The 26,786-nt window shown below is 61.9% G+C and overlaps 1 protein-coding gene across 4 annotated transcripts; it reads left to right on the top strand.

Moving 5' to 3' along the window:
• Positions 1 to 41: 41 nt before the first annotated feature.
• PCNX3 (pecanex 3) lies at positions 42 to 26,096 on the top strand. 4 transcript variants are annotated; one of them, XM_073352021.2, is made up of 35 exons: positions 42 to 1,308; positions 3,564 to 3,760; positions 4,099 to 4,204; positions 4,692 to 4,731; positions 5,452 to 5,547; positions 6,183 to 7,571; positions 7,976 to 8,105; positions 8,421 to 8,590; positions 9,106 to 9,202; positions 9,703 to 9,838; positions 10,207 to 10,367; positions 11,312 to 11,465; positions 11,963 to 11,995; positions 12,432 to 12,603; positions 12,925 to 13,035; positions 13,364 to 13,455; positions 13,848 to 13,957; positions 14,260 to 14,365; positions 14,972 to 15,064; positions 15,654 to 15,804; positions 16,187 to 16,334; positions 16,864 to 17,041; positions 17,465 to 17,573; positions 18,293 to 18,422; positions 18,720 to 18,778; positions 19,190 to 19,405; positions 19,740 to 19,993; positions 20,405 to 20,635; positions 20,988 to 21,091; positions 22,759 to 22,906; positions 23,258 to 23,488; positions 23,574 to 23,848; positions 24,050 to 24,258; positions 24,531 to 24,592; positions 25,449 to 26,096. In XM_073352021.2, exons 1-35 carry the CDS (start codon positions 1,156 to 1,158, stop codon positions 25,632 to 25,634), a joined length of 6,237 nt encoding a protein of 2,078 aa, XP_073208122.2. In that variant the 5' UTR covers positions 42 to 1,155; the 3' UTR covers positions 25,635 to 26,096. The 4 variants fall into 4 exon arrangements, with proteins under 4 accessions (XP_073208122.2, XP_073208119.2, XP_073208121.2 ...); XM_073352018.2 differs by having other exon boundaries at positions 24,531 to 24,934; positions 25,449 to 26,095; XM_073352020.2 differs by lacking the exon at positions 19,190 to 19,405 and having other exon boundaries at positions 24,531 to 24,934; positions 25,449 to 26,095.
• Positions 26,097 to 26,786: the final 690 nt, after the last annotated feature.

Raw genomic sequence — 26,786 nt, forward strand, 5'->3', positions numbered from 1 at the left:
GTGTGTGTGTATATATATATATATATATATTTTGCGGGGGGTGATCGGCGCATGCGTGCTTCTCCTGCTGTTCCTGCTGCTTCCCGGGCTCCTCTTCCGGCCTCCCCAGTTTCTAGTTGGGTTGAGGTGCCGCGGCCGGGTGCCCCCTCCGCTCGGGGCTACCGAACTGACCTCTGACCCCGGAAGTGAACCAGACCTTGGGTCCCCTTAGCGTTCCTGGGTGCCTGGTGGGCGCCGCTCGGGCTGGCTCCGACCCTCCTACCCTCGGGTTCCCCCGGCTGCCTGGGCCCTTCACCCGTGGGGTCCCCTGCCCCCGCCCCTCGGATTCCACCGGCTGCCGGGGCCCTTCACCTGTGGCGTTCCCCACCCCTTCCCCCCTGTCTAGGTCCCTGCTTGCCTGGGCTCCCCTGCTCCCCCCATCCTCTTGCCTGGGTCCCCACTTGCTTGCCCCCCCAGCCCTGCTCTCCTGCCCCCACTGCACCAGCTACCCTCTCCACAGGGTCGTGCTTTCCCACCAGCGGTCCCCCCTCACCACCGTGCTGACCACTCCCCTTCCTGGGCCATTCACCTCACTGAGCTCCCCCCCCCCACTCCGGGGTCCCCATCTGCTGGGCTGCTGTTCAGTGGCAACAAGGCAGGTGCCAGCCTGTTCCACAGGGTGCCCCTCTCCTATGTCCCCAGTTGGTCCCACCTCTACTTGAGCCTGCAGTCCCCTCCACTGGAGAGTTAGCTCCCTGTCACCCTACCTCCTTCCTTAGCCCCTCCACTGTTTAATTGTAATTTCCTTATGACAGTGGAGACCAGTCCTCCCCAGCAATCATAATGGCATGAGCGGAGGGGGGGGTGAATGTGGAGGGAGGGAGGAGGCTTGTTGCCGGGGAGGGAGAAGGGCACCCCGGACGGCTAGTGAGACATCACGGCAGCAGTAGCTGAGGTTCTCACGTGTGGGTGTATGAGGTGCCCATCCCTGCTGGAGGAAGGAAGCCTGGTTTAACAGGGAGAGAGAGGTGGGCATCGGTGTTTGGGGTCCCAGCCTGTGGATCATGGCCTTCAAGTTGCCTTGATGAAGGATATTGCAGGTGCAAGCTTGGTAGTCACATTCCCTGAGCAGGAGGAACAGGCGGAGGGGGAGGAGGAAGAGGCACCGCCGTGGCCATGGGCTCACAGGTGCTGCAGATCCTGCGCCAGGGTGTCTGGGCCTCGCTGACGGGCGGCTGGTTCTTCGATCCCCACCAGAGCACCTTCTCCAACTGCTTCCACCTCTATACCTGGATCTTCCTGCTCACCTTCCCTTTCTTGCTCTACATGGTGAGTCCACCTCAGGCCCCTCACTGCAGACTTGGAGTTAGGCTCCTGACACTAGTGCCAGTCGTGCAAGTCGCTCTTGGTAACCTGGGGTGTGGATGTTGGCATTGATGCCCGAACTTTGGGTCCTGAGACACCTGACCTTGCATTCGTGCCCTGGCATGATTTAGCATATGTCTTTCAGTAGGGCTTAGCACTCTGACCAGGGCCCTTGTTCTTCTGGGTGCTGTAAAGACACTCCTCACTGAGGTCGCCCCCTGCCCCATTTGTGCACAGACAGGCTGTGAGAGATAGTCCCCGCACTGAAGAGCTCCCAGTCTAAGTAGGCAAAGGGTGGAAGGGGAAACTGAGGCACTGAGCAGTAAAGGATGTGGCCCAAAGTCACCCCGCAGGTCAGTGGCAGAGCTGGGAGTAGAACTTGTATTTTTCTCACCCCGCTTCTCTGGCCCTGCTTTGCACTGAGCTGTTGCTCTGTAACCTGAGGGGATGATCCCCAGAGCTAACTCTTTCCTGGAGATGAGCTCCCCTCACCACTGAACTTGGCACAGAAATTAGAAGCAGCTTGGGGGACTCTAGCCAAGATGGGACTCTTGGTCCCTTGTTGTCACTGGGTGCCCTGGAGCGCTGAGCCTTTGGTGGAGGGGATGATCGGCATGTTGGGTTCAGAGAGAGGTGATGGGTTTGTGTGTGTGGGGTTGGAGTGGAGTGCAGGATGCCTGTGTTCAGTCCTCTGCCCTGCCTCGGTGTCTCACTTTATTCATCTGTAAAATGGGGAGATGACCTTAGCTTTGCTTGTTGTCGTGAGCTCTCTGGGGCAGGGACTGTCTGTCACTGTGTCTGTGCAGCTCATAGCACAACAGAGCTGTAGCCTTTAGTTGGAGGAGGGGTGGGGGGCTCCGGTCATGATTGGGGGGAGGGGTCAGAGTAACACCCAGCACGGTGGGCGCCACTCAGTCTCAGTGGGGAGAGGAGTCTGTGTAGTGCCTGGAGCTATGGGGGAGGGGTACATTCTTGGTCAGGGGGTCCTTGCCTGATCTCTGCTGAGGGCAGTTGAGTGGTCTGTGTGGAATGAGGGTGCCCCTGACCTTGGCAAAGAGCAGTAAAGGGGTCCAGGAAGCTCATGATGTGACCAGGATGCCCATTTGCAGTTGGAGACTGGGGTGCTCTGAGCACACCTGCTGAGAAAGAGGAGGCTTGAGCTTGGAAGCAGTTCGTGGGTGCAACCATAACGCAAACAAATAATGTCAGGGCTTTGCTTGAGTTGCTGTTACGAGCAATGCCCGAGGCAGTGAAATCCGAGAGAACCAGAGCAGGCCTGGTACCAGCCCTCCCAATGCCATTCCCTGCCCTGTACCTCACTGATGGAAATAGCCTGGCTGCGAAAAGAGCATTTGAAGCCACTTTCGCTCCTCTGACCCAAGACTGGGGTGGGGGGCGGTGGAGGGTGTGTGGCAGATGCTGCAGGAGAATGTCTGTAGCCAAAGAGAACAGAAGCCTATTTTGAGAAACTCGCATGGTTTGTGTTGGGGAGAGGGTGCTGGGGCTCCTGGCACTGTGATGTTACAGGTGGTAAATAAATATCAGCTTCACCTGAGTCAGGGAAAACGAAGGCACAGGGAGCACAGTGTTTCACACCAAGTCGGTGGGCAGTGCTGGGGATAGAGCCCTGGAGGCCTGGCTCCCAGCCCTTTGTTGTCACCCACTAGGCTGCACTGCCCTCCCAGCACCACGGTAAAACCCAGGAGTCCTGGCTCTGGTCCTGAGTGTCCCTTGGCAGCTGAAAACACTTAAAGCTGCTTGTTGAGATAGTGTTTAACAGAGGCGATGGCAGAGAAAATGACCCGAACACCGCTGCCCCAGAGCTCTGTTACCAGCGTCCCCAAGGGGCCAAGAGACTGGGTGTATAGAGCCCATATATTACAACCAGAAGTATTACCCAGTGGTTGGGAGGCAGGACTCCTGGGTTCTATTTCTGCCTCTGGGAGTGGAGTGGGGTTCAGTGGTTAAAGTAGGGCTGGGGATGGCTGGGAGGCCGGGTTCTTTCCCTGGCTCTGGGAAGGGAGTGGGGCCTAGTGGTTAGAGGGGAGGAGGAGGAGGAGGGCCTGGGAGGACTCCTGGGTTTAGCCTGACAAGTCATTGTCAGTGCCTGAGTTTCTGTGTAGCAGGCTAAGTAGGCTGAGGTCCCTGGTGGAGAGCATGGAGGCCACCTAATGCTCCGACTGGTGCTAACCCCATGCTGTCCCGTCTCTCTCTACCAGGTGCTGCCACCCAGCATGCTGGTAGCTGGCGTATATTGTGCGGTTATAGCGGTCTTCTTCACCACCATCAAGATCGTCAATTTTCGGCTGCACACCATGTTCGACCAGGGCGAGATTGTGGAGAAGGGCAGCTCGGTGCTGGGGGATGGGGCCAAGGCTGAGGAGGGCACTGCAGGGGATGACAGCAACCTGGCCAGGTGGGTCTCCAGCATCTGGGGTGCATGGGTGGGGGGAGCAGTGAGGTCCAGGGCTGTTTGAACAGGGATCCTTCACCTGGTGCTGAGATACAGCTTCCTCTGGGGTGAGGTGTGGGAGCTGTTTATACAGGGATCCTTTACCTGGCATGGAGATTCAGCTGCTTCTCAGGTTGGTTCATTGGTCTTGCCTGTGAGGGTGGGTGGGGATATCAGGCTTTGGGGGCCCGTTGGTCTGATCCCAGGCAGCTGGTCTGTTTGCACTGCTCTCCTCTGTACTAGTATTAACAGCGCTCACCCGTCAGTGCGTGCCATGCAACGCTCCCTCCCTCTCTCTACAGAGACCCGGGCGGGGGGGTCGAGATGACGGTGTTCCGGAAAGTCAGCTCCACGCCCCCGGTGAGATGCAGCTCCCAGCACTCAGTATTTGGTTTCAACCAAGTCATGGTGAGTACTGGGAGGATCCTCTGGGCTTCCAGTTGCCTTCCTGGCTGGGAGGTGTCCATTGGTGATCTCTCACTCCTGGAACACTGGGTTTCTACAACCTTCCCCAGCCCGGGGAGTTGAGGCGTGTGTGTGTGAGTGCTGGGCAAGGGGTCCATGTACAACCAGCCCCTCTGCCTCACCCCAGAGATGGTTGCATGTGAGTGGTGGGTGTTGGGGGATCAGTGAGGTACCTGGCTCTCCCGTGGCTACTGCCACAGGCTCTTTGCAGCCTGAGCCTGGCGTTTGGATCAGTTACGCTTGCATCAGGGTTTGTGGGGGGAAGTGGCTGCCCTGCAGCAGGGAGGCTAGAAAACCCCGTCCATGCCCCGCAGGCCCCATCGGTGCATCAGGAGGGCTGGGCTTTGGGCCCTCTGCAGCGAAGGGCTCTCCTGGGCCTGCCTGGCTGCGGACGTTGGCATGTAACCCCCTGACTGATTCCCCCTCGTAGGAGCTGCTGCCCCACTTGGAGGACGCGGGAGCAGTGAGAGGTGAGTGGGTGGCTGGCTCCCAATAGCCCAGCTGGCTCCCAGTGCAAATGTTTTGCCCCCCACCAGTGTCCCTGACCCTTTGAGGAGCCTGGCCCGTGCTGTAGCTGTGGGAATTGCCCCTCTCCAGGGTGTTCCCTGATTGCTTCTTCCTCCTTAATATCCTGCCTTGTCTCTCCCCCGGCAACCAGAACCATAGAGTTGGGGGTGGATATTCCACTGACTTCCCTGCCTTGGGACCAGACTGGAGCTGGGGTTCCCTAGAGAGGAAAGGCCTCGTATCCTCTTCCCCACGCTCCCCCATGCGCAGGCTGTTCCCACCACCCTGGGGCTGGATTGGAGGCACCGCCCCCTAGAGGGGAAAGGCCCCATGTCACATTCCTTGAGCCACCTAGATCAAAGTTTCCCAAAGAAACTCAGACTTGCAGGTACCCAGGGGGCACAGCTGCAACGCCTGTATATTGGTGCCCCTTTAAGGTGACTTGAGCCCCACTAGTTGCTGGATCCATTGTGGATATTGAAGCCTCACCCCACTTTCTGTGGGGGGAGCCTGACGGTGCCCTAGATGTCTGTAGCTGGTGGTGTAAGGTTGGGGGAGGGCAGCAGTGTAGGCGATACGGGGTGGCGTGGGGTGCGAAGGGAACAGGGAAGGCAGGTCTCCCCTTGGGATCAGCAGCCCCTGCTCTCCAGTAATGCCTCCTTCCCTCTCCATTCACCCTTCAGACATCAAGGAGCTAGTGCGGGAGCAGGGCAGCAATAACGTCATTGTCACCTCGGCGGACCGCGAGCTGCTCAAGCGCGGCTCCCAGGAGAACTTCAGTGGGTACCCTGCATGGGGGGTTGGGCTATACAGCCTGGGGGGAGCCCAGCTCCCAGGAGAATATCAATAGGTGCCCTGTGTTTGCGGGGCGGAGCCCGGCTCCCAGGAGAACATCAGTGGGTACCCTGCGTGGGGGTGGGGGGGGCTGTGTAGCCTGGGGGAGCCCAGCACCCAGGAGAACATCAGTAGGTGCCCGGGGTGGGGGTGGGGCTGTACAGCATGGGGGGAGGTCGGCTCCCACTGGGTGTGGGGGCTGTACAGCCTGCGGGGAGGCTGGCTCCCAGGATTCCTGGGGACAAAATGGAACTGGGCATCTCAGCCTCCAGTGCAGTAAGCAGCCTGGGAGCCACACCCAGGAAGGACCTGGGACGGGGGCAGTGTGTTACTACTGGAAAGAGTCTACTGCTTGGAGTGCAGGGTCAGGACTCCTGGGGTCTGTCTCCAGCTCTGAGATGGGAGGGGAGGAAGGTCTACTGGGTTGGAGGGGGGGTGGGGCGGGGCGGGGCGGGGGGCTGTGAGTCTGGACTCCTGGGGTCTATCCCCAGCTCCTTGGTCATTGGCTAAGCATGGTGCCCTGCCTGTGCCTCAGTTTTCCTGCTGTGTGTGTAACCCATGTTGTCTCGCTCCCTTGCAGTTGGTGACTCGCAGCTGGCCTCTCTTGTCCCAGGGTCCTGTGGTGAGGCACCAATGCCCCCTCCCAAGGGAGAGCCCCATACAGCTGGGAAGAAGCTACCCCCCTCACTGCCAGCTCAGACGTCCATCCAGAGCACAGACTCCTCCGACCAGTCCCCCTTGGGCATGGGATCGTTGTTAGGGGTGGGGCCAGCGGTGGCGGGGGTTGTGGCCCCGCGTCAGCTGCCCAGCAGCTGGCACGCCAGCGAGTCGGAGAGTGTGGGCGACACCCCCCTCAGCCCCCTGATCAAGAGCAGCCTGAGTGAGGAGCTGAGCCAGAGCTTCCTGAGCCTGGCGCTGCCCCACCGCACCATCCTGCGCACCAGCAGCCGCAAGGAGAAGCGCCGCTCGGGCACCGAGTACAGGCCCCTGGAGGGGCGGGGTGAGCCCAGCGAGGAGCGCCCCCGCAAGGCCGGGTCCTCCGACAGCTGCTTCAGCGGCACCGACAAGGAGACGCCCAGCACCCTCAGCAGCTACCGCAGTGAGAAGACCAACTCCACCCACCTGGACAGCCCCTCGCTGGGTCCAGCAGGGGACGCGGCGCCGGCCCTGGACGCTGGGGTCCTGCCGGACGGCAGCGACACGGACGCCCTGTCGGACAGCGAGCTGCTGCGTTCGCCCGAGCAGGGCCTGCTGGGGGAGCTGAGCCTCGCCAGCCACACGGACGATACCCAGAACACCCTGGCCTCGCTGGAGACGGTGCGGGGTGACGGGGAGCCCTGGGAGGGCCCGGCTGAGCAAGTGGTGCGGCCCAAAGACCTGGCCCTGCTGCGCCCGGGGCACAAGCCAGGGCGCCGGCGCCCCTCCCGCAAGCACGGCGGGGGCAGCAGCAGCTTTGACAGTGGGTATGCACGGGACTATGCCCCCGTGCGCACCATCCTGGACAGCAAGGCATACAGCGAGACCTTCTTCGAGGATGAGGACTCGAGCGACGGCAGCGACCTGAGCCGTGCCTCCAGCCTGCCCTCCCAGCACAACTACAGCTCCGACACCTCCTCCAGCACCTCCTGCTACTCCCCGGAAGCCGCACCCCAGCGCCCGCGCCACACCCCCAAGGCCAAGCCGGCCCCCGAGGTCGCCGAGCCCCCCAAGCGCCCGCACTACGCCCAGCGGAGCGCCAGCACGGCCAGCGCCAAGACCCACGCCCGCGTGCTCAGCATGGACGGGGGCAGCGGGGACAGCAAGGCCGCTGCGGTGCTCACCGTCTCCAAGTCGGACCTAGAGGCTCGAATGGGGCAGCAGGAGCACTTTCCCCCGTGCCGGCTAGAGTCGGGGGGCAGCACCCGCAGCCAGTCGGCGAACCAGCCTGGTTGGAGGGGGGAGCTGCTGGAGGAGGGGGCCGTTGGGGGAGGTGAGCAGCTGTGTGGGGCCCTGGCTCTGGCAGCCCTGGGAGCTGGGGTGAGGAGTGACACGCCCCTTCCCCCCCACACACGTGCACACTGTCCCACCCCAGCCTTCAGCCCCCGGGTCCTGTATGTGAGCCCACAGCTGGCATGGAGACAGGCCCAGGGACAGAGTGGGATTTAGCCTTTGTGGCCTGTTCAGTCCCTGGCCACGCTGCTGAGGGGCTGGGGTTGGTGTGATAGGGTCCCCCGGCCCATTCGGAACCCAGTTGAGACCCAGCACGCTCGTCTCACGGATGGGGCTGACTTGTAATCGTTATTGACCTAGAGCTGGATCGGATCCCTGGAGGGGGTCCCCATTGGGTGGAGTGCTCTCAGTCCGGGGTTCCTGACAGCTCTTTCTCCATTGCAGCCGCCACAGGTGAAGAGGGGAGCAAGCGGGATCGGGCGAGCAGCGTCAAACGCACCCAGGCCATGAGGCGGCGGCACAACGCAGGCAGCAACCCCACACCCCCATCCTCGGTGATGGGGTCCCCACCCAGGTGACACTTCTCCCCACCTGAGACACTGAAGCACCGGTCCACGCAGACGTTCGCTCAGTCCCTCCCCAAACAGCCCAGAGTCTGCTAACAGCATAGGCCAGCCCCGTGCCCCAGCCCCGTGCCCCATCCTGGCCCGGGCACCCTGATCCTGACCCGCAGCCCCCTGCTATCCCAGCCCTGGGCTCCGCGCAGCCCTGCCAGTGCCACTCTGTCCTGACCCGCAAGCCCCGGCTATCGCGGCCCTGCCCCTCTGTCTTCCTAACACTGCCTCCCCACCCTGTGCTCATGCCTGACAGCGCATTCCCCTCTCTGCAGCCTGCAAGACTTGCAGCGGGGCCGTGCCTCCTCCCACTCTCGGGCGCTCACGCTGCCTTCGGCCCTGCAGTTCGCCAGCTCCCTGCTGCTCCCGCGTGGCGCCATCCACGAGGCCTGTAACTTTGACGACACCTCCGAGGGCGCCGTGCACTACTTCTACGATGAGAGTGGTGAGTGCAGGTGGGCAGGGGGATTGCCACTGGTCTGCCCGTGGCTTGTCCCGCCCCCGCAGGGGCCTTGGGGCTCGTGGGGAGGTTACAAGTGTGGCAATCTAACAATGCCACTGCCCTGCCCTCCCCAGCTCTGCCAGTGCCCCTCAATCCTGACCCGGAGCCCCCTGCTATCTCAGCCCTGGCCTCCCACCCAGCTCTGCCAGTCCCCCCCAATCCCTATCCACAGCCCCCTGCTATCCCAGCCCTGGGCTGCTGCTGGTATAAATATTCTGCAGCCGGGGGTGGGGACTGCTCATTCCCCTGGGCACCCTCCACCTGAGGTAGAATCGGGGGGTATTCCCTTACAGAGGGGAGCCTGTAATTTCCCAGGGCTCCCCTGGGTGACATGGTGACTGTAGCCACGAGTTGGTCCCATCACAGGGCTGTTCCTTCCAGCCCCATGGTTGTGGGGTCTCCCCTCCTCGCCTGCTATGCTTTTCCCAGTCTAGCTGGTTCCTTGCCTCCCCCTGCAGGTGTGCGGCGCTCCTACACCTTTGGCCTGGCAGGAGGTGGCTACGAGAACCCGGTGGGGCAGCAGGTCAGTGTGGATCACGTGACCAACAGCGCCTGGTGAGTGACACCGCCTTCCTCTCCGCTTGTCATGGCATGCTGCTCTTTGTCCCTGGCACCAGGGGGCACCGGGGCAGCGCTCAGGGGAAATCACTGGCAGGGTCTGTGTTGCCCTCTGCTAAGCTGGGAGGGGCCAGGTCAGCGGTTGGGTGGGGGAGCTGCAGGGAGCGGGGCAGGGTCCCAGTAGGCGGCATTCTTACAGGCAGTTCTGGCCCCTGCGGACTGTAAGGGGTGTTGTGCTGCAGGTTTGGGGGAGCCAGCAGGGACGCTCTCCCCTCACAGGCAGTACTTGCCCTAGGGGGTGCCTTGCTGCAGGGTGGGAGGCCAGCAGGGGGCGCTCCCCCCTCACAGGCAGTGCTGGCCTCAGTGTCCAGTGTGGCCCTAGGGGGCGCTGTGCTGCTCATTATGCAGTGGTGGAGCCATGAGTCCAGGATCTGGAACTGTGGTGAGGAGGGGGCTGCTTCCTTCCCTCACCTCCCTGCCCCCTGCTGCCCTTTCAGGGACCGGCATTCGCACTCCTCCAGCTTCAACTCCACCGACGTGCCCGAGGGGACGCCCGCCCTGTCGCTGCTGCAGCCACGCCCTGTGGTGCTGCAGGGCATGCAGGTGCGCAGGGTACCCCTGGAGATCCCTGAGGTAACGGGGGGTCAGTGCCCTGGGAGTTGGGCAGTGAGGAGGGCTCTGTTGGCAGATGGGGGGAGGTCTTGGTAGGGTTCTGATGTAGGGGGTTAATTTGGGGCCTGGTCTTTGCGGTGGAGCAGGGTCTCTGCGGTGGGAGGCTCCCCGTTTGGTGTGAGTGGGTTACCCATGAGAGGGGCAGGATCTCTGTTGGAGGGGGTCTCGTTGGGGGCACCATTAGTTCGATTGGGTTTGCGGCATGGGGGGTGGTTTGCTGGGGGGTTCTGTGCTGTCTGGAGGGAGCACCCCCTCATCATGGCTTGGCTTGGCTGTTGGTAGTCTATGGGCAGGGGGCCTGCCCCCCACTGAGCCTGCTCTCCCCTCAGTTTGACCTGCTGGATCAGGAGTCCCTGCACGAGTCCCAGGAGAACACGCTGATGATTGAGGACAAGTCCAAGCCGCGGCAGTACTACAAGTACTGGGTGCTGCCTGGGCGCTGGATGCGGGTGCGCTACGATCGGCTGGCGCTGCTGGCACTTCTCGACCGGTCAGTCGCTCCCCCCATCCCGCCTAATTACTGCCCCCCCCATCAGCCCCATGGGCCCATCCCGCCTAATTACTGCCCCCCCCCCATCAGCCCCATGGGCCCATCCCGCCTAATTACTGCCCCCCAGTCCCCGATCAGCCCCATGGGCCCATCCCACCTGATTACTGCCCCCCACTCCCCCATCAGCCCCATGGGCCCATCCCGCCTAATTACTACCCCCCCATCAGCTCCATGGGCCCATCCCGCCTAATTACTACCCCCCCATCAGCTCCATGGGCCCATCCCACCTGATTATTGCCCCCCACTCCCCGATCAGCCCCATGGGCCCATCCCGCCTAATTACTGCCCCCCCATCAGCTCCATGGGCCCATCCCGCCTAATTACTGCCCCCCCATCAGCCCCATGGGCCCATCCCACCTGATTACTGCCCCCCACACCCCGATCAGCCCCATGGGCCCATCCCGCCTAATTACTACCCCCCATCAGCCCCATGGGCCCATCCCGCCTAATTACTACCCCCCCATCAGCCCCATGGGCCCCATCCAGCCTAATTACTACCCCCCCCATTAGCCCCATGGGCCCATCCTACCTGATTACTGCTCCCCACTCCCCGATCAGCCCCATGGGCCCATCCAGCCTAATTACTACCCCCCCCCATCAGCTCCATGGGCCCATCCCGCCTGATTACGGCCCCCCACTCCCCAATCAGCCCCATGGGCCCATCCAGCCTGATTTCCCCACCACACACACTGATCAGCCCCATAGGCCTGTGCAGCTTGGTTTATCTGTCCACCCCCGACCGGAACCAGCCCCATGAGCCCATCCAGCAGGCTGCCCAGGTTAGGGCTGAATAGACCAGGGCCCTGGCAGTGCTGGGTGCCTGGGGAACCTGCTGACAACTGCCAACAGTGGCTGATGCTGCCTTGTGCTCTGGGCCCCCCCAGAAACCGCCGGGTGATGGAGAACATCTTTGTGGTGTCTTTGGGGTCCTTAGTGGCCTTCCTGGGCTACGTGCTGCTGCTGGAGGGCTTCTTCTGTGACATATGGGTCTTCCAGTTCTGCCTGGTCATCGCCAGCTGCCAGTACTCGCTGCTCAAGGTGAGAGCCCGCCTGTGTGACCATGCCCTCTGGGCGCTGCACAGCTTTGCCATTGCCCTGCAGTCCTCACCTGCAGTCCCCTGCTATCTCAGCCCTGGGTGCTCTCCCACTGCCCCAGCTCTGCTAGAATCGCTTAATCCTGACCTTCAGCCCTCCTCTGACAGTTCTCGGGGCACCCAGCACAGTGAGCCCCACTGGTAGCCCTGCCTCCACAGTGAGGGAGTCTTGCCTGTGCCTGGCTGGTGCCTTTCAGCCACTCATGCACTATCCTCTGGCAGTGCCAGCCCTCTCTTCCCTGGCAGGCTAACAAGAGGGGCACCCCAGCCCTTTTGAATTACTCCCCTCTGAGATCCAGTCCCTGACACTGGCTAATCACAGAAATCCCAGCTCCTCTGCCTCCAGCGGGGTGCTGGGCCATTTTACTTCCCAGTCCTGCCCTGGTGAGCAATAACTGGGGAAACGGGCATCACTAAGATCACCTTGATTCTGTTTTTCAGAGCGTCCAGCCTGATGCTGCTTCTCCCATGCATGTAAGTGACCTTCCTGGGGGGGCTGCAGGGCCAGGAGGGGGTGCTCTCCCGTTGCAGTCAGTGCTGGCCCCCAGGCACCAGTGCTGCACTATAGGGAGTGGGATATTAGAGCTCCGAGTGAGCCATTCCTCTCTAACCAGCCCTGCGCCCCATCCCAGAGGCAGCTGCATGTCAGCACCGAGTGCAGGATCTCTGTTTAAATGGCCATGGGGTCCTCAATGTAGTTTGGTGCCCGGCTCTGCAGCCTCTGAGACTCCTGGGAGTTGGGGGTTTCTGGGAGTTGGGTGCGGGCCCCTTAGCCTGTGCAGTGCCCTGTCTGTAGGCTGTGGGGGTCCCTTAGTGCCAGCTGGGAGCTAGGCTGCCCCCCACCACTGAGGTGTGGGGAGGGCCAGCCGCTTGGCTGCTCCCATGCCCCTCACCCTACGCTCTCTTGCAGGGGCACAACTGGATCATTGCCTACAGCCGGCCTGTCTACTTCTGCGTGGCCTGCATGCTGATTTGGGTGCTGGACTTGTGCGCCCGGGCTGTGCCCGTCCCACCTGTCACCTTCTATGGGCTCACCCTCTTCTCGACAGATTTCTTCTACGGTGCCCGGGACGTCACCACCGGTGAGAGTGGGGCACCAGCCAGGGGTAGGGTCACCGCCTCCCCATGCCCTGCTGCAGCCTTCCCCTGTCCGGGGGTAGGGGGCACCACCTCCCCATGCCCTGCTGCAGCACCCCTCAGCCAGGGGTAAGGGGCTCTGTGAGTCCGCAGTCCCCCGGCGAGGAGTTAGGGGGTGCCATGCAGGTTTCTCTGTGGACTCCATTCACCAGTGTGAGGGGGGGTTCTCTCTCGAAGTAGGGGTGGGGGCAGTCCCGCTCTGCAGTGGGAATTGGGGGGGGTGGGGGTCACTGATTTAACCCCCCCATTTGTGGTGTCCTTCACAGTCTTCACTCTCTGCTTCCCTGCCATCTTCCTCTTCGGCCTCCTGCCCCAGGTCAACACCTGTCTCATGTACCTGCTGGAGCAGGTGGATATGCACATCTTCGGTGGCACAGGTACGGCCCAGATGCCTGGATTCTGTCCCAGCTCCGCAGGGGGAATGGGATCTAGTAGTGAGAGCAGAGTGGGGCTGGGAGCCAGGACTCCTGGGTTCTGTCCCAGCTCTGGGAAGGGAGTGGGGTCTGGCGGGTTAGAGCAGGGGGCCTGGGAACCAGGGGTTCTGGGTTGTCTCGCTTCGCTGGTGTGTTGCTGATGCTGCCCCATGCGAGCGCCAGTGCTGGGCAGCAGGTGGTGCTGCAGCCTTGGTGGGCGCACAGGGCCTGGAGGGGGCAACTGGGGGATATTCCCATGTGACACTGACCCTGCCACCTCTCTGCTTCCCAGCCGCCACCAGCCCCCTCACTGCCCTCTTCAGTCTCCTGCGTAGTCTCCTGGTCGCTGTCCTCCTCTATGGCTTCTGCCTCGGAGCCGTTAAGGTACCTGGGTGCATGGAGGAGGGACTTTCCCCTCGAGGGGGCGCCGTCTCCGATCCAATCCTAGGATGGGGGACGGCTGCCTCGGGGGTGGGGATTGGGGGCCTTTGCCCTCTGGGGGGCGCCAGCTCCCATCTAGCCCTGCAGTGGTGGGCCAGGGTGGCGAATGGGATATGGGGCCTTTCCCCTCTAGGCAACCCCAGTTTCAGTCCAACCCCAGGGTGGAGGACTGGCTGGCTCTGGGTGGGCAGAAGTCCCAGAACTCTAGTTCCGTGTGGGCTGGGCTATGGTTTAAGGTGCAGTGCGATGTGTGGGTGCTGATGGGCCGGGGGTTCTGAGGCTGGGGAGGGGTCTCCCTGCACCGGGACTCACGCTCTCTGCTCTCTCCTCTCCAGGCCCCTTGGGGTGACCAGCACGTCCCCGTCCTGTTCTCCGTGTTCTGCGGCCTCCTGGTCGCCCTGTCCTATCACCTGAGTCGCCAGAGCAGCGACCCCACTGTGCTGTGGTGTGTACCCCAGGGCTGGGGCATCTTTCACTGTGGGGACTGGGAGCCAGGGCCCCCGGCTGCTATCCCAGTTCTGCTGGGGTAGAGCAGGGACGGGGCTGGGAGTCAGGACTTCTGGGTTCAAGCCCTAGTTCTGGGAGGACAAAGGTTTGTTCTCTGTCCTGGGGAGTGGGGTAGGGGTATGCTCTGTCACGGGAATGCCAGGCTGGGCCCCTTGGAGAGGGGCTGAGGTGTCAGGGACCCGCCCCCGATGCTGCTCCTGTGAGGAGGGAACGAACTCCTATAGCCCCCTTGCCTTCTAGGTCCCTGATCCGGGCCAAGCTCTTCTCCGAGTTTGAGAACCGAAACGTGGAGAATGCACCAGCCGAGATCCGGGACCCGCTGCCTGAGAAACTGCGCAATTCCCTGGTGAGGCGGGGGCGGGGTAGATGGTGAGGCTTATGGGGCGGGGGATGGGTGAGGGAGGGGGCATGTGGCTGGGGTTACGGGGGGGATAGGGACTGGGTGGGTGGGGGAGGGGGTTGTCGCTGGGGCAGAGGGCGGAATAGGAACTGGGTGTGGGGGGCGGGGATGCTTGGCTGTGGTTACTGGGGCGGGGAACCGACGTTGTGTGGGGGAGGGGGCACGTGGCTGGGGTTACGGGGCAGGATAGGGGATGGATGGGTGGGGATATGGAGGGATGGGGCATAGGTGGCTGGATATGTGGGTGCAGGGCACATGGCTGGGAAGATTGGGGCAGGGGTAGGGGACTGCAGCCTGCATGGGGCGAATTGGAGAGAATGGAATCAGCTGGTGCCTGGATTAATGTGGTCAGTGGGGGCACATGGCTGGAGGTGGGGGGGCATGGATGGTTGAGGGGTTACATAGGTGGAGGGAATAAGGACTAGGCCTGGCGGTGGAGGTGGATGGTGGGGGCCCATGGCTGGGCATAGGGAGGCCCGTGCATGGCTCTGCTTGGAGGGGTGCATGTGCCTGATGGCTCCAGCTGCTCCCTCTCACCCTCCTCCTCCACAGCGGGAGATCCTGCACTCAGACCTGGTGATGTGCATGGTCATCGCGGTGCTCACCTTCGCCATCAGTGCCAGCACCGTCTTCATCGCCCTCAAGGTACCGCCTGGGTCGAGAGGGAGGGTACCGCCAGCCGTGGGGCTCCTTGGGCAGCGTGGGGCCATCGCAGCTCATGGCGGCAGTGGGTGCAGGAGGGACAGGCAGAGGGCACGGCAGCTTGGTGGGGTCAGAGACTAGGCTGTGTCAGGGTCCCCTTGATGGTAGTCTGTGGTGATGCTAACAGCTGAGAAGGCAGAACAAGGAACCCAGGAGTCCTGGTGCCCAGTCTCTACTTGGTCTAACTCACTATACCCCGTTCCCCTGGCAGCGCTGGGGTAGAATCCAGGAGTCCTGACTCCCACCATCTCCTGCCCTGGCAGTGCTGGGGTAGAAGCCAGGAGTCCTGGCCATTACGCCAGCCTGCTTCTCTGAGTGGACCATAGAGGGAGTTACAGCAAGCTGGGTAGGGGTGGGAGTCATTGGGGGGTGGTTTGGGAGAGGAAGGCTGCTGTGAGTGGTGGGTGGCAGCTGGGTAGGTGGAGTGGGGGGTGGTTTGGGAGAGGAAGGCTCTGGGGACCTGTGTGTGGGGTGGGCTGTTTGGGGGCGGACGGGGGTCCCGTCAGGTGCCCTGATCCTTCTGGGCGCTCAGTCTGTTCTAGGCTATGTGCTGTACGCCCTGGCCGGGCTGGTCGGGCTGCTCACTCACTACCTGCTGCCCCAGCTCCGCAAGCAGCTGCCTTGGTTCTGCTTCTCGCTGCCCATGCTGAAGCCACGCGAGTACAGCCAGTTTGAAGTGCGCAGTAAGTGCTCCTGGGTGTGCCCGGCAGGAGGCGCTTTCCCCCCTCCTGCTCAGCGCTGGCCCCAGTGCCCCAGGATAATGCTGCGGGGGTGTGCTGTAGGCAGCAGGGGAGAGGGGCTACTGTCGCCAATGCCCTAGTGCAGTGCTAGCAGGGTGACTTGTTCTTCTGGAGGTGTGACAAAAAACATCTCAGCGCGGGCGAGGGATCCCTGAACAAACCACCCTGGCCCCCACCCCAGAGGTGGCTGCATCTCAGCATGAGGTGAGGGATCCCTGCTGTTGGGTGTGGGGTTCATTGGGACTATCTGTGCATTAGAACCATGTGCTGTCCCCGGGCTGGTGCCTTCTGGTGAGTGCGGGGAGTAACCGCGTGTCCCCCGCAGGCGCAGCCCAGCTGATGTGGTTCGAGAAGCTGTATGCCTGGCTGCAGTGCGTGGAGAAGTACTTCATCTACCCGGCCGTGGTGCTCAACGCCCTGACGGTGGATGCCCACTCAGTCAGTGCCCCCCACCAGGACAAGATCTGCATCTAGTAGGTATCTGCAGCCCCTTCCCGGGGCTCCACCCCCGCAGCACCTCCCTGGCTACGGCTCCCCCTAGTGCTGCCTCAGGGAGTCCTCCCTTTCCCAAGGAGCAGATCCCTGCAGGGTCCTTCTGCCTCCCACCCTCCCTGGGGCTGAGTCGGCAGCACACATCCCGGCCCCACCCAGCTCCCCCCGCTAGTGACGGTGCTGTTCAGACCCAGCAGAAAAAGCAACTGGGAGCAAGAACTGGATACAGCGCAGGAAGGGGGGCCTGGAACAGCAATAATAGGCAGTGAGAAGCTGGCCCTCGCAGAGGGAGAGTTTCTAATCTTCCCCTTCATGCAGACAGGTGGGGAAGTAGAAACTCACAGTAGAAAAGGGGGGGGGGCTGGAAACTGCTCCTTGGTTAGTTTTTAGCATTCTGCTCCCGTCTAACTAACGGATCTAGGAAAGGGGACAGGGCTCCCTGCCCCACACCTGGCTGGGCTGGTGGTTACATGCTTGGGTGCCCCCTAATATTCTCCCTCTTGCTCCCAGCTGCCGCGCGCTCCTCATCACCGTGGCTGGCATGAAGCTGCTACGCTGCTCCTTCTGCTGCCCGCCCCAGCAGTACGTGGCACTAGGTTTCACCGTCCTCTTCTTCCACTTCGATTATCGGCGCTACTCAGAGGGCTTCCTCATCGACTACTTCGTCATGTCCATCCTCTTCAGCAAGGTGCCCACACACCCCTCTGCTTCGCTGGCGCCCCAGACCCCACATACCCAGAGTGACTTTGCCCCCTGCTCTTCTTCGTGGACCCACAATCCCCTGCTTCCGCTGCTCAGCAATAGTCTGCCTCCCACACGCCCTGGCACTCGTTCCTACTGGTTTTTCTGCTGATGTTGTGCAATAGGTACCAGAACTGCCCTGCCCAGAATGATCCTGCTGTCTGAGGATCCCTCAGCATTTGAGTCTCGCAGGGAGCCTGAGGATAGAACCCAGGCATCCTGGCTCCCAGTCCCCCCAATCTAATCCACTACACCCCTGTCCCCTCCCTCCCAAACTGGGATAGAACCCAGTGATCCTGGCTCCCTGTGGCTGAGCTGGGATCTGTGTTGCGTGACATATCTCTCTCTCTTCCCCCCCCCCCCCCCCCAGCTATGGGACCTGCTCTACAAGCTGCGCTTCGTGCTCACCTACATCGCCCCCTGGCAGATCACGTGGGGCTCGGCCTTCCACGCCTTTGCCCAGCCCTTTGCTGTGCCCCGTATCCTTGGGGAGCTGCCTGCGGGTGCCCCAAACTGTGGGGCAGGGCAAGGGCTGCATGAGTTGCTGGGAATGTGCATGGGGGAAACTACTGGAGGGGGGTATGAGCCAAGGAGTGTTGGGCGGAGGGGAATTACTTAGGGGGCTTATGGGATACAAGTGAGGGAGTCTGGGGAGGGGGGCTGTGGGATAGTGGAGTGCTAGTGGGATAATAGTGAGCGGTAGTTGGGCAGTGATGGGACGTGGGACCAAGGCGGTTGGGTTGTGGCAGGACAGGGTGCCATGGCTTCATGGTTGTTGAGCAGCGGCGGGATGGGGAGGTTGGGCAGGGTGCCAGGATGGTTGGGCTGCGTTGGGATGGGGCACTTGAGTGGTTGGGTGGTGGCAGGATGGGGTACTAGGGAGGTTGGGTGGCGGCGGGACGGGGCAGATGGCCAGGGCAGTTGAGCGGTGGCGGGATGGGGCAGTTGGCCAGGGCACTTGGGCGGTGGCGGACGGGACACCAGGGCGGTTGGGTGGCAGCAGGATGGGGTGCCATGGCTCTGCGATGGTTGGGCGGTGGCGGGACGGAGTAGTTGGCGGGGCAACGGCAGAGCAGTTGAGCGGGGCACTGGGGTGGTTGGGCGGCAGCAGGGTGTGGTGCCGTGGCTCTTTGGCAGTTGGGTGGAGGTGAGATGGGACACTGCGGCTCCACAGGGGTTGTTGCCTTGACACCCCCAGACTCAGCCATGCTGTTCGTGCAGGCCGTGCTGTCGGCCTTGTTCTCCACCCCACTCAACCCATTGCTGGGCAGCGCTGTGTTCATCATGTCGTACGCCCGCCCCGTCAAGTTCTGGGAGCGCGACTACAAGTGAGTGAGAGACGCCCTCTCCCAGCCAGCAGGGCCGCTTGCATCCCACCACACCCCTCACTGCAGGGCCCCCTCACGTCCCCCACCCCACCTAGCCAGCTTCCCTCCCCTTCATGGCCCCCCCCCCACTGGGTCAGCCTGCCCCATCCCACTCTCACACATGTTTGGCCAGTCTCCCCCCGCCCAGGCTGGCCCCCTCCTGGCCTAGCCAAGAGCTTCAGGGGGCCACCCCAGGTGGGAGACCTGTGCAGGGGTCCAGTGGCGCACTGTGCTAACCTGGCTCTCCTCCTTCCCCAGCACAAAGAGGGTCGACCATTCCAACACCCGCTTGGCCACCCAGCTCGACCGCAACCCAGGTGCGTACCCAGTGTGCCCGCTGAGCCCCCACCTCTGCCGTGTGCCTAGGGCCAAGGGGGCTGGGCTCCCCCGCCCAGAAAGTGGTGGCTGCAAAGGGAGAGCACACCCCACTGAACGCCCTGCTGCATCTTGCTCTCTGCAGCACAGCCCTTAGCACCACGATGGAGACTTAGGACCAGTGGTGAGTGCAAGGGGAGAGTGCCCTCTGCTCTGTGCAGTGCAGCTTCCCCCTAGTGAAATGCTGGGGCTTTGGGGCCAGCACTGACAGTGAGGGGGGAGAGCTCCAGCTACTGAGGCCCCCACTCCCTGCAGCACAGCGCCCCCTAGTGCCATGCTGCGTCAGCACTGACTGCGAGGGGAGAGCGGCCCCTGCTGAGCCCCCACGGCCTCCACTCCCTTTTCTATGCCAGGCGCTGATGACAACAACCTGAACTCGATCTTCTATGAGCACCTGACACGCTCCCTACAGCACACGCTGTGTGGGGACTTGCTGCTAGGCCGCTGGGGCAACTATGCCACTGGTGACTGCTTCATCCTGGCCTCGGACTACCTGAACGCGCTGGTGCACCTCATCGAGCTTGGCAATGGCCTCGTCACCTTCCAGCTGCGCGGCCTCGAGTTCCGGGGTGAGGGCTGGGCCCTGGCTGAGGGGAGTGGGGAGCCTTGTAGTTCTGGCCTGGTTAGGGCCCTTCTCACAGATCCCATTTACCCACAGCCCTCTAGTAACCTCATTCATACATTCATAGCATGTGCCAGGTCTCCTCAGCCCACGCAGCCTGGTACCCCGCCCCACCCCCAGATCAGGCCCCTGGGTCTACCCAGCCTGGTACGCCCCCATCACTCCAGATCAGACTCACAGGCCCAGCCAGCCTAGTGTCCTGTCTGCCTGTTCTCGTCCCATGGCGGTGGGTTGCCCTGAGGGAGTCCCTGGCAGCTCTGCTCACCCCCCACCCCCCACAGGTACGTACTGCCAGCAGCGTGAGGTGGAGGCCATCACGGAGGGTGTGGAGGAGGACGAGGGTTGCTGCTGCTGTGAGCCGGGCCATCTGCCCCATATGTTGTCATTCAATGCGGCCTTCGGGCAACGCTGGCTGGCCTGGGAGGTGGCGGCCACCAAGTACGTGCTGGAGGGGTACAGCATCAGCGACAACAACGCCGCATCCATGCTGCAGGTCTTCGACCTGCGCAAGATCCTTATCACGTACTACGTCAAGGTGTGGCGGCCGGGGCTGGAGATGGTGCCTGGGACAGGGAATGGGGGCAGGGCCTTGAGGATGAGGCCAGGGGACCAAGGCAGAGTACAGAAGGCAGATGGGGTGGGGGATGGGGCAGAGAGGGTGCAGCTGAAGGGTAGAGGGGGTGGGAAGACCCATGGGAGTTGGGGGCAGGCACAGGCAAGAGAGGAGGAGTTGGGAGCTCAGCGAGAAGGGCTAGAGGAGGTGGGGGTGGGAGGCAGGGAAAGCTGCAGTGCGGGGATGGGGAGAAGGCCAGGCAATGGGACGCGGGGCCTTCCCCCTCTAGTGGGCGCTGGCATTGATCCGTCCCCAGGCTAGGGGACTGGCTGGCTCACAGAGGTTAGTGCCAAAGTCTGTGCTCTGGACGTCTAACTCTTCTTGCCCCGGCAGAGCATCATCTATTATGTGACGTGCTCATCCAAGCTGGAGGAGTGGCTGGGGAACACGGTGATCCAGGAGGCACTGCGCCCCTGCACCACCCCCAGCTACGCCGACAGTGATCCCACCTTCAACCTGAACATCGACGAGGACTACGACCCCCGCATGGCTGGTGTCACCCTGTCCTCCTTCTGCAATGTCTACCTGGACTGGATCCAGTACTGTGCCGGCCGCAGGGACAAGGTGGGCACCTGGATGTCAAGGCCCACACCCGAGAGCCAGAGGAGCCTGGGAGCCAGGACACTGGGGATCTGGCTCAGCTCTGGGTGGGGAGTGGGGTCTAGTGGGTTGGGGGGGGGGGGAGCTGGGAGCCAGGACTCCTGGATTCTATCCCAGTTCTGGGAGGGGAGTGGGGTCTACTGGGTTAGAGCAGGGTGGGGCTAGGAGACGGGACTCCTCGGTTCTATCCCCAGGACATGGGGTAAGTCCTACATAGGAAGCTGCAGGTCTGTTAGAAGCAGGGGGTGTTGCGCTCCATGGTGGGGTTCCTGTCCTCTCCTCCCTCCCCCTCACAGCTGACTCTCTCTCCCTGCAGCCCATGGACAAGGAGTGGGACTCCCCGTTGGTCACCCTCTGCTTCGGGTTGTGCATCCTGGGGCGCCGGGCACTGGGCACGGCCTCCCATAGCCTGTCTGCCAGGTGAGACACCCCCTCCCTCATTGCCCCCGCCCACAGCATGTCTACCAGGCAAGAGAGCCCCTTCCGTGGCAGTGAGGCCCGCCTCCAGCCTGTCTGCCAGGCAAAATAATGGAAAAGCAGATACGGGGTTCGTTTAATAACAAATGGAAGGCTGGGAGTATAATTACTGCTAGTCAAATAGGTCTTGTCAAAGAAATGTGGTTTTGTTCGGTGATGAGATGGGTTGATGCTGTGCAGATGTAATAGACTGTTGTACGGTGTTCTGATAACACACGAGCGCTGTGCAATATCAGTAAAGCCCACGTTCAATGGCTGAATCTCTGGCTGGCTGACAGCTCTCAGGAAGTCATCGGGGGGACTGCTCACCTAGTGCTGGTGGTTCTGTGGGGATCGGTTCGAGGGCACATGCAAGTCAACATTTTCATCACTGATTCATAGCTTCCCAGGCCAGCCAGAACCACTGTGATCATTTGGTATGACCGGCTGTATCACACAGGTCAGAGGAGTTCCCCAAAATACTCACTAGAGCAGAGTTTTTAGAGGATACATCCTGTCTTAATTTTAAAAAATGGCTAGTGATGAAGAATCCACCACGACGCTGGGTAAATTGTTCCAGTTCCTCACTGTTGAAAATGTGTACCTTATTTCCACTCTGAATGTGTCAAGCTTCAATGTCCAGCCACTGGACTGTGAGACATTTCTCCGCTAGATTGAAGAGTCCGTGATCAGTATTCAGTCTCCCTGTAGGTACCTACAGACTGATCAAGTCACCCTTCTCTTGGATCAGGAAGTAAATATAAAATCACTGCTGATAAAATCTGTGCGTAGCACAAAGATGGGTGAAGTGATAAGGACAGGACAGCCCTGCAGAACTATCAGGATCACTTGATAAGCTGGGCCTATACAAACTGTTTTAATACAGCCCGGTGCAGAGATCTATACCCGGGGTGAGGAGTGCAGGCCAGACCCCACGGAATGTGGGACGGCATCTTGGCAGAGCCCTGAGGGACCAACAGCTCAACATGAGCTCCCAGCACAACGCTGTGGCCAAAAGCGCCAATGCGGCCCTTTGGTGAATGAACAGAGGAATAGTGAGTTGCAGCAGGGATGGGTTTTACCTCTGGCTACAGCATTATTGAGAGCAGGACTAGGGTACTGCGCCCTGTTCTGGGGGCTGCTTCTTAAACAAGAAGTTGGGGACGGTGCAGAGAAGAGCCCCAGCTGTGGTTGGAGGACTGGAGAAAACCCCTGCAGGGAGAGAGTGGATGAGCGCCATCTGTTTAGTTGATCAGAAAGCCGATGGAGAGGTGACTTGATCGCTGTATAAATACCATCCCTGGTGAACCACCAGGTGCCAGAGGGCCTTTAAGCTAGTGGGGAAAAGCAGGACAAGAACCGGTGTCTGGAAGCCGACCAGATGCTCTCCAATGAGAAACAAGACCCGTGTTTGCCAGGGCGGGCGATTGACCATTGGAACAAACGCCCCAGCGCAGGGGTGGAGTCTCCATCTCCAGTGCAGGCAGTAGACTAGGCCATCCAGTGGTCTCTTCTGGCCTGGCATGCCATGAATTTGTGAGACACACACACACCCACCCCTCACTGGCAGGACCCAGCACAGCCTGGCGACCAGATCCCCCACCCCCTGCTGAGCCATGCTATCCCTGCAGCCTGGAGCCCTTCCTGTATGGCCTGCACGCCCTCTTCAAGGGCGACTTCCGCATCACCTCGCCCCGCGACGAGTGGGTCTTCGCCGACATGGACCTGCTGCACCGCGTGGTGGCACCCGGAGTCCGCATGTCACTCAAGCTGCACCAGGTACCACCCCTGCCCGCATGCCCTGCCCCTAGGACAGATGGGCAGTGGGTTCCCCCTCCGTGCCCTAAGGGCCACGCCTGTGGGAGGGGAGAGGGCTTGTCCTGTCACCTGCCTGCATGCTAGGGAATGGCCTGGGGATGGTGGTGACTGGCTGAGAGAGAGGGGAGGGCAAGGGGTAGGGTGGGCTGGCCTGCTGGCAGGGAGGGGGTTGGAGCACTGGGAAGGAGGGGAGGGGTAACCCTGTTAGCTTGTTGAGGGAGGGGAGATGATCCTGCCCTATGCTGGAGAGGAAGGGTCTGGAGGTCAGAGGGTTGTAACCCCCCCTCCGTGACCCTCCCACTTCCCACCCAGGACCATTTCACGTCGCCAGACGAGTACGAGGACCCAGCCGTGCTGTATGATGCCATCACAGCCAACGAGGAGAAGATGGTGATCTCACACGAGGGTGATCCCGCCTGGCGCAGCGCCATCCTCACCAACACGCCCGCCCTGCTGGCGTTGCGCCACGTCATGGATGACGCCAGCGACGAGTACAAGATCATCATGCTCAACAAGCGCTACCTGAGCTTCCGTGTCATCAAGGTGAGACCCCCCCAGACCCCACTCCCCTCGCAGAACTGGAGCGAGAACCTGACCACCCCTCACCCCGTTTTCTCTCCTTGGCCAGGTGAACCGGGAGTGTGTGCGAGGGCTCTGGGCCGGGCAGCAGCAGGAGCTGGTGTTTCTGCGGAACCGCAACCCAGAGCGGGGCAGCATCCAGAATGCCAAGCAGGCTCTGCGCAACATGATCAACTCGTCTTGCGACCAGCCCATCGGCTACCCCATCTATGTGTCGCCCCTCACCACCTCCTACGCTGGCAGCCACCCCCAGCTGCGCTCCCTCTGGGGCGGCCCCGTTAGCCTGCACAACATCTCCACCTGGCTCATCAGTAGCTGGGAGAGGTGAGTGCTCTGGAGCTCCCCCCAGCCAGTGCTCCTGCCCCGCTCCTCACAGCACCCTCTGCTGGGAGAGGCCAGGGCTGGAGTAGCCGGGAGCTCCCCCCCACAGCCAGCGCTCCTGCCCCTCTCCCTACAGCGTCCCCTGCTGTTGAGGAATGCAGTGCTCTCCATGAATTGTTACCCCTGTGCCTCATCTCCTCACAGGCTACAGAAGGGCTGCGGTGCCGGGTGCAACAGCGGTGGGAACATTGAGGACTCGGACTGTGGCGGAGGCTCCTCGTCCATCAGCAACAACCCTGCAGGGCATGGGCAGCAGGGGAGCAGTGCCCCAGGCGGGCCAAGCATGGGCATGGCCATCCCGGGGGCTTCAAACCCCCAGGAGCCACCCGTCACCACTGCCCAGCCTCAGCCAGGTATGGAGACCACCAGCAGCACCTCCCTGCTCTGGAAGGGGTGGGGTGTAGGCACAGGCAGGGCCCATCTGTGCAGTGCTGGGGGGTGTTTTGGGAGACCTAGTGGGATGAGCTGGGGGTGCCAGGCTCTCTCTCAATGGTGGGGGTGGGGCTATCTTGCTGCGGACTGGGAGCTGGAGCAGGGGGATGGGGTGGGTGCCAGGGCCGTAGGTGGGTTCACGGTAGGGCTGTCTCAGCCATGCCAGCTCTAACTTTCCCATCTCTCCCACCAGGGTCGGAGCAGAGCCTTCCACTGGGCCAGAACTGGGTCGTGCGGCCGGTGCCAGGGAGCCAGGTGGAGAGCCGACGCGAAGCCCCCCCTGCCGCCCCCTGGGTGCCCGCCCAGTGCCTCTCCAGCAGCCAGCTGTCCTGCACCAGCTCGCTGGCCTCCATGGCCTCCCAGCTTGAGGGCGCAGGGCCAGGCCGGGCCCCCCTGCCGCTCCCACTGCCCCTACGGCCAGCGCTGGGCACCTCAGCCACCTTTGCCTATGAGGGGCTGTGTGGAAAGTGGAGCCTGCCTGGCCGCAAGGGGCTTAATGGGCTGGGGGGGGGCGAAGGAGATGCCTCCCCAGGGACCCCCGCTAGCACCGGCACCAGCCAGGGCACACCCCCCCGGGGGGTCAGTGCCAGGGCACAGGTGAGAATAGCCCCCCCCACCCTGAACCTCAGGGAAACCCCAGCCCCTGCCTGCCTCCAGTGGGAGACCCCACCTCCCTCCTCCACACCATGTGGCCTAGGGGGAGCTCCCTTTCATTCCCCCCACTCCCACATCCAGGGCACCATGGATGGCTGACCCCCTCCCCCCCTTAGGGGCTATGCGTGCTGCACAGAGCTCCCCTCCATATCGGACACGGCTCTTTCTTTGTGCATGGTGGAATCACCCCTGCACACACCGTGCCCCCACCCAACAGGTGGCTCAGGCCAGCTCTGGCAGATCAGCTTAGTGCTAATGGAAAGCCCTTAAGCCGGCTTGGGGCACCTGTGTGACGCCCCCGCCCCTACAACAAGCCATTTGAAGGGCACCTGGGATTAGTTGCAGCTCTGATGTTCCCCACCTCCACCAACCCCTTCTGTCCTCTATGGGGCCCTATCCTGGCCTGTCCCCCATTCCCTCCATCTAGCCTGTAACCTGTCTATTTCTTTTCCCACAGCCCTCTGCGCCCCTGGACTCAGGCCCTCTTGCCGACACCATGGAGGCTGACTCCCCCCAGCAGTGCCCCCCACAGGCAGAACCAGAGCAGCAGCAGCCCGGCCCGGGTGCCCCACCACCTGAGTGGGGCCGACAACGGGAGAAGGAGAGCCCTGCTGCCCAGCCGCTCCTGGAGCACCAGTACTGAAGGGGGGGGGGCAGTGGGAGCAGCTGTTGTCCTCCCCTCTCCCCCATCGATATCAATGGGCTGGTCCCACCACACAGTGCCCCCTTCCCCCCGCCTTCAGGACCCTGGACAGCAATAAGGGGGCTAATGGCTCCTCCACCTGTCCCTGCCTTCCCCCACCGGACTCTAGAGGGGACCCTATGGACAACAGTACTGTCCCTCTGTAGTGGGGGAGGGGCAGAGACTCGGCTGCCCCTCAGTCTCAGTACTGCTCCCTTGGCGCTGACCGCTCAGTGCTGTATTTAAGGGGGGTTGGGGCCTAAGCGAATAACACTATTTTTGATTTTTTTTTTTTGATGGTTTATTTTTCTCTGATCCTGGATTTTTGGTTGATACAAAAAATTAAAAAAAAAAATACAGGAAAAAAAAAAGCAAAACACCCCCCCCCCCCCGATGTGCAACCTTCCACCAAATCTGTGTTTGGGGGAGGGGAGGGACTGGGCTCCTGGGTTATATCCTAGTGCCGGGGAGGAGGAGAGGGTTGGGGGTTAGAGCAGGCTGAGGCTCAGAGGGCTCCTGGGTTCAATCCCAGGCAGGGGATGGGGCTCCTGGGGGTTACATCAGGAGGGGCTGCATTAGGACATGTAGGTTCCAATCTTGCCTTCTGCACCTCTGCTCAGATTCTCCCTCTGTCCAAGGGAGAAGTTTAACCCTTTATCCTGCCTGGGGGCCCTTTCCCTCCAGGTGCTTAGAGATGTGGGGAGAGGTCCGCTCCAGCCCCTGCCCTCCCCCAGGCTCTTGCCATGGAGTTACATCCTCCCAGGCGTGGCTACTCCTGGGGGAGTTGGAGGTGCCCCTCCTGTCGAGCTGCACTCCTCCAGAGAAACAGGGCAGCCCCCTCTCCTTTCCCTTCCACATCCAACCTGCCTCCTCCAAGGGGGAGCCAGCCCTTCAGGGGGCTGGGGCTCCCTGCTCTCCCCCATAATTGGTGAATCTCTGAACCCCAGGCGGTGGGGGAGCACATGGTTTCACAGAATCATAGACTATCAGGGTTGGAAGGGACCTCAGGAGCTCATCTAGTCCAAACCCCTGTTCAGAGCAGGACCAAACCCCCAAATGGCCCCCTCAAGGACTGAACTCGCAACCCTGGGTTTAGCAGGCCAATGCTCAAAC

Source organism: Lepidochelys kempii, chromosome 7 (assembly GCF_965140285.1).
Source record: "Lepidochelys kempii isolate rLepKem1 chromosome 7, rLepKem1.hap1, whole genome shotgun sequence".
In the NCBI taxonomy this organism is placed as follows: domain Eukaryota; kingdom Metazoa; phylum Chordata; order Testudines; family Cheloniidae; genus Lepidochelys; species Lepidochelys kempii.